This window comes from Mus caroli, unplaced genomic scaffold, assembly GCF_978045245.1.
Source record: "Mus caroli unplaced genomic scaffold, Mus_caroli_1 scaffold_12, whole genome shotgun sequence".
Classification (NCBI taxonomy): domain Eukaryota; kingdom Metazoa; phylum Chordata; class Mammalia; order Rodentia; family Muridae; genus Mus; species Mus caroli.
The window spans coordinates 34,063,680-34,072,050 of NW_028227267.1; the positions used below are offsets into that span (position 1 = coordinate 34,063,680).

The 8,371-nt window shown below is 45.3% G+C and overlaps 1 protein-coding gene across 1 annotated transcript; it reads left to right on the plus strand.

The window, feature by feature from the left end:
• The first annotated feature begins 6,238 nt into the window (after window positions 1–6,238).
• LOC110309760 (pulmonary surfactant-associated protein A) lies at window positions 6,239–8,371 on the plus strand. The gene is made up of 4 exons (XM_029468882.2): window positions 6,239–6,410; window positions 6,603–6,722; window positions 7,415–7,492; window positions 7,837–8,371. The coding sequence occupies exons 1-4, from the start codon at window positions 6,239–6,241 to the stop codon at window positions 8,211–8,213; spliced, it is 747 nt and encodes a 248-aa protein (XP_029324742.1). The 3' UTR covers window positions 8,214–8,371.

Consider the following 8,371-nt stretch of genomic DNA (forward strand, 5'->3'; position numbering starts at 1 on the left):
TGGTAAGAAAAGGGTTTATTTCAGCTTATAGTTTTAGTCCACCATAAAAGGAAGTCAGGGTAGAAACCTGGAGGACGGAACTGAAGCGGTGGAGCAACACTGCTTACTGGCTTGTTCCTTATGGCTGGCTCAGCCCACTGTTTTATACAATCCAGGACAGCCCAAAGTAACACCACCCCCATGAGCTGGTACTTCCCACAGCAACTATTTGTCAAGAAAATACCCAAAGGCTTACTTATAGGCAATCAAGAAAATACCCAAAGGTGTCTATAGTCAGTCAGATAGAATCATTTTCTCAGTTGAGTTTCCCTCTCCCCCAGATGTGTCAAGTTGACAAAACAAAACCAAAAATAAACAAGCAAACAAATACAAAACAAAAAAGACAACCCAAATGGAGAAAATAAAACACCCCCCAAACAACAACAACAACAACAACCACCAAACAAGCAACACCATAGAAGAAGCAAAGCAAGTTGGGAGAGCACAGCTAGCATGGAAGGAGGAGACCCAGTAGGTGGGTCATCATTGGAAGTCAAGGCTATGAGAACTACTACTTAGAGTTCAGCGCGGCCCAAGAGTGTCTTACGGGGCCAAACATCTGTTCTATGTGAGGTTCTGTGTAACTTCTCTCTTTCCTGCAAATGTGTTGTGAATCATCAATAAATGTGTTTAGCTAAAAATATTGTGAAATGAAAGTATATTTTCTCTCAAATTGCATCCCAGCACTTTTAGAAACTTATAGTATTTAATCAATTGTGCCCATTTAACTCATCCACATTACAATGTTTTAGAGCATACAAATCATTAGTTTTAACTATATGACACTGCTCATCTTTTCTAAATATCATGTCACTATCTGGGAGCAGCTCAGCCAGAGAGGTTTAAAATGTGAGAACACTGTAAGATCCTGCTTTTAGGTGAAGAGAAGATGCTCTTCATAGCTTCCATAATTTGACTCAATCCTGACTGGATTAGGTTGAGTCTGTGAAGTCCATGTGGATGGCTCAGGGGAGTCCTGCTGGTCTGGCTTCCCACAGGGTCATTTCCCTGTGGCTACCAGGATAGTGGCTATGACAGAGCTGACCTCGGCTTCTCACGGAAGGAGGTAATAGTCTCAGGAGTTCCTCAGCCCTGCTTCACCTCTTCAGAGCATCTGATTCACAAGAGCCTGCCTCAACACCACTACCATCCTTATAGTTCACATGCTGAGGATTTGGGGGCAGCCTGTATTGAGTTTGTGATCTACAACTTCAGGACCAAGGCTGGGAAGTGAGTACTGTTGTGCTCAGTAGCTTGGCTGAATCAACACTAAGCATGTCAGAGCTGTGTGCACCATGGACAAAAGAATGAGCAAGGCCAGCACTTCCGTCTAATATGGTTCACAGTCTTGGGAAGTGAGGCCGGATTCACCCTGTAGGTTGAAAGGCCACTCTAACCCTGGCTCACAACTTGGGTTATTGTGAACAGAACCTTCACTGGAGTCTTCAGGAAAACCCAAATAGAGCTCCAGAGGCCCAGCAAGATGAGGTCTGATCCAGGCTTCACAACTTGCAGGCTGTATCATCTCGGGAAAGTCACACAACTCTACTGAGACTCCGTTTCCTCTTATATTACAGGGAATAAAGACAGCTCCTGTTGGGAGGCAGCTGAGAGATGGATGGAGAAGACACGAAGGGTCCACCCAGTACCTAATATGTCTCAGGCACGCCAGAGTGGATAATGGTTCCTATTAACCTTCTTCAGGTTCCCAGCACTGATCTGCCAGAAGGGCACCCGATAAAGGGAGACACACAAGCACAAAGATTTGGTCTCTTAGACCAGGTCAAGAGAACAGCAGAATCAGGAAAGGAATTCATTAGACAGCAAAGTAACCCCACCTCCTGTCCTGTCAGGCCTCCTGAGTCAAAGCAGTGTTCTGTAAATGTGGAACCTGAAGAGGAGGGCATACATACTCTGTTTAACATTTGTACAGCCATCTAGTTGGCTACATTTTTCCATGCAGCCAGCAGAGGGCAGAGCTGACTCACACAACACCCATGGAAAAGACCTCTTGAAAGTTCTGCTCATTCTAAGAGAGACGATGAGCCCCTGTAATTAATTTCTTATTTTCCCTATCCATCTACCCAGGGCTCTTGGAGGCCTTACTGTTCCTGTGCCCCAGAACCCTCCTGTCCAATATAATGCGTCGTTTTCCTCCTTGGTTGAGAGAGTCCTTTATTAAAGAGTGGGACCAAACACAAAAATGCTATCCCGTGCAATGCCTGTAGCAACGATTTGCTAAGAACTATTTTACAAATGCAATAATTTATTTTGCAAATGCAATCACTAAAGCCTGTTACAATGTTACTACAGTCAGCAAGTAACAGAGCTCAGTTAAGTGTGGAGGTGAATTCGGCATGTGTGTGTTCTTTGTCTTCCCTCTGGCCTACATTTTGTCTCCCCCTGGTGCTTATGGGGGAGGATGACTTACAAGTAGTGGCTGGCACCAGGCTCCATTGATTTTAAAACATTTATTTTAGGATCTGAAGTAGAGGAGAGCCACAGGCTTAGTAAACAACCCTCTTTTGGGGGCTCCAGAAGTCTTTTTGCTTAAGGGCACCACCAGCCCATGTCCCCATTGTGACGTATGCTGTGGCATCCTAGAACTTTATAATCCCTGTACAGCACTGTCTTGTCCACTAGGACCACAGTCACCCTGAGCCTGGCTGGAACCCCATGGTGTAAACAGTGCCACTCTGGTACTCCTGGGAAGAGCATCAAAGGACACAATAACTCCCTGCTGGATTCTTGCTTCCTCTGGAGTCGATCATGTAGGTAACGGCTCTACCACAGACCTACATCCTCAGTCCCACTTTTCACAGTCTTTTTTGGTTTTGTTTTGTTTTTTCATAAAGTCTCTTCTTAAGTTGTCTAGGCTGGCCTTGAACTCACTCTGTAACTCAGGCAAGCCCTGAGCTTGCAATTCTCCTGCCTCAGACTCCTAGACTGCTGGTGCCGCCTATGCCTATGCCACCTGGTTCATCTACTTCAGAAATATTTAGTCCATTGACATTTAAGTTGCTGGTAAGTAAACTTTTTTCTTTGTTTGTGGATTCTTTGTTTGCTTGCTTGCTTTTTATTTATTGATATGTATTTTTAAAATTTGCATTGATGTTTTGCATGCATGTACGTCCATGGGAGGGTAGCACATCCTCTGGAGCTGAACATTACAGATGTGGTGAGCTGCCATGGGGGTGCTGGGAATTGAACCTGGATCCTCTGGAAGAATAGCCACTGTGCTTTTTAAAATATTTATTTATTTATTATATGTAAGTACACTGTAGCTGTCTTCAGACACTCCAGAAGATGACATCAGATCTCATTACGGATGGCTGTTAGCCACCATGTGGTTGCTGGGATTTGAACTCAGGACCTTTGGAAGAGCAGTCGGTGCTCTTAGCCGCTGAGCCATCTCACCAGCCCCAGCAGCCACTGTTCTTAAACTGCTGAGCTGTCTGTTGAGCCCCATGATTGCTTGCTTCTTGAGACAGGATTTTATTTTGTAGTCCAGGGTTTGCCACAGTAGGCAAGTTCTTGCTAGGATAATAGCTGCCTTTTTAAATGCATTGTCTGGGAATCAAGCATTTTGTTATAGAAAACAAAAAAAAATGAATTAATATACATTTTATAAATTCCATCATTCAAAAGCATGTAAGCCAATGGCCTTACATGTTATATCACTACCATTATCTAATTCCAGAATATTTTTATCATTCCCCCAAAGAAACACTGTATTAAGCAGTCACCCTCAGCTTCTCTCTCCCTTGCCTCTTAGTGGTGACTATTTACTTTCTGTGTGGATGGCTTGCCTACACTGGGTATTTAATATAACTAGAATAATTCAATATACCGCTTTTTGTACCTGTTATTTAGCAAAATGCTCTCAAAGTTTGCTTCCATCCTTTTTTACAGGTAAATAATGTGGTGCCACATTTTGTTTGCTCATCACTGAGTCAGTAATTAACATTTGGGCTGTACTTAACTTCCCATATGAACAGCAGCGGTGTACAAGCTTTGGAATACCTACTTCTAATTATTTTAGGTATATAGCTAGGAATTGAATTGCATCATAAAAATACTTCTTTATTTCATGTTTTGAGGAGCTTCCAAGTTGTCGTCCGAAATCACTGTATTATTTCCCATTCAATTAGCAATGTTTAAGCTTTCCGGGATCTTCCTTTGTGTGCTCAGCACTTGCCGCTCTTCCCTCTGCTTGTTAGTTGCAGCCATCTGAGTGGCTGGATAGCGGCATCCTATTAGAGTGTTGGTTTGTATTTCCTTAGTTGATGGTGGTGTTGAACCCCTTTGCATGTGTCAGTTTGTATATCTTCCTTGCATGTTTGTGTGAATACAGACACGCCTGTGGCACTGCACACGTACGGAAGCTGGAGGACAACCTTGAATGTCAGTCCTCACCGCCCACCTTGTTTCATGTGGGGTTCGCATTGCCACTGAGCACCGCAGGCTGGGTGACAGGAGATTCAGGAGTTTCTCCTCTGTCCACTTCCTGTCTGGACAGAGGACAGCTGGGACACAAGGTGCCTGCTTCATGTTGTCCTGGGGACGCAATCTCAGGCCCTCACACTTGCATGGCAAATTGCTTTACTCACTGAACCAGCTCTTTCCGGCCCAGTTTCACACTTTATTTTATTCTGAAAAAATATTTTTAATTCTATTGTTCCTCTTTTTACCTTTATTTGATTTTGTGTGTTTTTATTTTGTAAACAGATTTTTTTGTGGGTGTTTTTGCTCTGCTTTCTTCCTCTTTTCTCCTCCTCTTTGTCCCCCCTGCTTTATTATTATTATTATTATTATTATTATTATTATTATTATTATTTTCAGTCCAGTTGTTACCCGCCTCCTGGTCTGCCCTCCCACAGTTCCTCACTCCATTCCTTCTCCTGCCTGTACCTCCTGATGTTCCTCCCCTCCCTGCCATCCCCCTCCCGCTGCCAGGCCTCCCCATTCCCTGGGGCCTCACATGTCTATCCCTCTCAAGGGACGGGGGTGGGATCCCCATGCTTTTTTATTTAATCTTGCTTCTTTATTTTTTTTCTTTCCCCTGATCTCCCTTTATTTAATCTTCTCGTTATTATTCACACTATTTTTATCCATTTTCAACGTTATTATCTCCTTTCTGCTTCTTTCCTATGGCCGCTGGTAATAGAGTTATGATAGAGCTATAATTTTGGTTGTTCTGATGTTTTGCTTTCTTTTCTGAATGGCAGTGCATCTTCACCAGGACCTCGGAAAGGCTTTCATTTTGTGCTGCTGGTCACAAGTGTTAATTTAGAATAGAGGGTGACCTTGACAAGAGAGAGATTCCCTTCCCACACACCTGGGAGTTTGCCTTCTGTGGTTCTGTGCTACCCTCAAGGGTTCTAAGTGCTCTTCTTGTTAAGTGCTCTGAAGGAACCTGAGCTGTGTACACAAGATGGCTGCTTCCTGCCCGGCCCTCCTTTGTGATAGGGGCTCTGAGGGTGGAGAAAGCTGTCTGCTTACATGTCTATAAAGGATGCTGTCCACTTGTCCACTCTGACTCGGAGGCAGACATCCACACAGCTTGCAGGCTCTGTGTGCAGGTGAGCTTAGCCACCAGTCCCTGGGTATCCACGAGTGTATGGGTTTCTGGCAGTAAGAGCCACACATTAATTGAGGGCTGACTGGGTAGAAAGGTACTGCGTACGACTGACAGTTTAGCAGGACTATGTACCCTTCTCATTTCTGTATATCTGAGAACCCAAAACAGAATAACTTAAAATATTGAGGGACAGGTAGAGTAACCTGGTGACTGTACATCTCCTAACAGACAACCCTGTTAAGATTGTCTACAGAGCACAGCAGGATTAGCTAAGGTCAGAGAGGTACAGTGAGTTCCCTGGGGTGACACAGCTAAGTTATAATAGATAAGAATCTCCTGAGGACTCAGGCCTCTGAATCACCTGAGCTCTCCTCCTCTATTCTGAAGTTGGAGGCCTGCAGTGTGATTGGGTAAGACACCAGATGATGCTGGGGATTTCTGACTGGGGATAGTTTAGGTCTTCTTAGTATTCTCGGCTGTACCTGCCTGTCATGTTCTTCTGTGTTCCTGGGTCCTGCAAAGTGTAGCAGGAGTGGGGGTCAAAGGAGAGCTATGTTAATGCTACAGATTGGCTGGTGGCCCTTTTGTCCTGCAGGAGAAGCCACTGGTACAGTAGCCATGTCACTGGGTTCTTTGGCCTTCACCCTCTTCTTGACTGTTGTTGCTGGTATCAAGTGCAATGGGACAGAAGTATGTGCCGGAAGCCCTGGGATCCCTGGCACTCCCGGAAACCATGGTCTGCCCGGCAGAGATGGGAGAGATGGTATCAAAGGAGACCCTGGACCTCCAGGTACTGTATGGGAGAACCCATCCTTAGCTCAGGGACAGGGACCTGTTTTCTGGGTGACCATCTGTCTAGCTGAAGGGATTTTTCTGGAGTCCTCGGGCTAGAGCATGTGTCTTCAAAGTTCCTGTGGATGGACAAGAGAGTCTCCCACATGCTAATGGAGGTCCATATATCTGTGTTCTCTTCACTCGTTAGGTCCCATGGGCCCTCCTGGAGGAATGCCAGGTCTTCCTGGGCGCGATGGGTTGCCTGGAGCCCCTGGTGCACCTGGAGAACATGGAGATAAGGGAGAGCCTGGAGAAAGGGGGCTTCCAGGTGAGCAGGACCAGAGTCAGTAGAAAGTAGTGATGTCACATGAGGGATGGAAGGAAGGGTTCAAGACACACTGCTAAGCCTAAGTAAGAAAGTATGAATTTGAAGAGAAAAATCACACGCGTTTGAACTTATTTCAGAGATTGACAAGCATCATGGCTACTGATTGGGAGACACATATTGTCCTGTAGGGGAACAGAATTAGCATTGGGAAGCCTAGGGTTCCTTCTTAGGGTTGAGGCTGTGGTTATCCTAAAAAGTAGACAGGGCTATATGGACCTGGAATCCAGGCAGACAGTGTGATCAGGAATCCCACATGATGACAGAAGTTCCAGGGTATGAATAAGTCTAGTGGTCTATCTGGAGAGTTCAGAGGTCATCATTGTTGATCTTGGTAGAGTACGTGACAGGGGGTCTTTTTCATAAGCCAGAATAACACATATATGGACACGAAGGGCCAGTCAAAGGATACGGAAGAGTAGAGCAGGAAAGCTGAGCAGGTTCAAGCTACATTAAGAGATGGGTGTGTATGAGTACAGTAACTCCGCTTCTGGGCTCGTGAAACTGGCGTGTGGGCTCTCAGTACAGCATTAGATGACAGAACTCCAGCCTTGTAGCTGGCAGAATACCAGTCTGGTAGCAAGTAGAGCTCTTTGGTGGATTGTCCCCATCTTGGACGTGTGTGGTCTCTACAGGGTTTCCAGCTTACCTGGATGAGGAGCTTCAGACTGCACTCTACGAGATCAAACATCAGATTCTGCAAACAATGGGAGGTAAGGGGACTGCTTGGGGGTCTCACCAAGCACACATCTCTCAGTGCTTCCCTCTCACAGTCAGTACCAGGATCCAGAACATAAATGGCTAGCAAATGAGTGTGGACATGGGGCTTGGAGAAAGGATTTCCTACCAATGTCATTGGGAAGCATGAAAGTGAGGATGCTAGCATTAAGTAATTGTTAGGTGAATGAGAACAGAGAGATGGATTTTAAAACTGGGCTTGGAACAGGAAGGGAAAACGCTGAGAAAAGCAGAGATGGAGAGATTGTGTGGAGAAAGCTTAAGTCAGTGGAGTAGATGGAGGAGGGGTCCATGACCTAACCCAGACTCCTTTGCTTAGTCCTCAGCTTGCAAGGATCCATGCTGTCAGTGGGGGATAAAGTCTTTTCCACCAATGGGCAGTCAGTCAACTTTGATACCATTAGAGAGATGTGTGCCAGAGTCGGTGGCCACATTGCTGCCCCGAGGAATCCTGAGGAGAACGAGGCCATCGCAAGCATTACAAAGAAGTACAACACCTATGCCTACTTAGGTGTGATTGAAGACCAGACTCCTGGAGACTTTCACTACCTGGATGGGGCTTCTGTGAACTACACCAACTGGTACCCAGGAGAGCCCAGGGGTCGGGGCAAAGAGAAATGTGTAGAAATGTATACAGATGGGAAATGGAATGATAAGGGCTGCCTGCAGTACCGGCTGGCCATTTGTGAATTTTGATCATGCAATTAGATGAAAAGATAAAACTTCACACTGTCTTTAAGCCTCTATCTTGATGATCCATCTGGTCTGTAAGACCCTGTAACTACCTTTCAAGCAAATTTACTTGTGGCCATTAGAATTATAAGCATCCTTAGTTACGCCATCTCCCACATGGC

Coding starts and splice junctions, on each gene's coding strand:
- LOC110309760 (XM_029468882.2), top strand. CDS start 6,239: ATGTCACTGGGTTCTTTGGCCTTCACCCTCTTCTTGACTGTTGTTGCT. Junction 6,411..6,602: donor AGGAGACCCTGGACCTCCAG/GTACTGTATGGG, acceptor TTCACTCGTTAG/GTCCCATGGGCCCTCCTGGA. Junction 6,723..7,414: donor TGGAGAAAGGGGGCTTCCAG/GTGAGCAGGACC, acceptor TGGTCTCTACAG/GGTTTCCAGCTTACCTGGAT.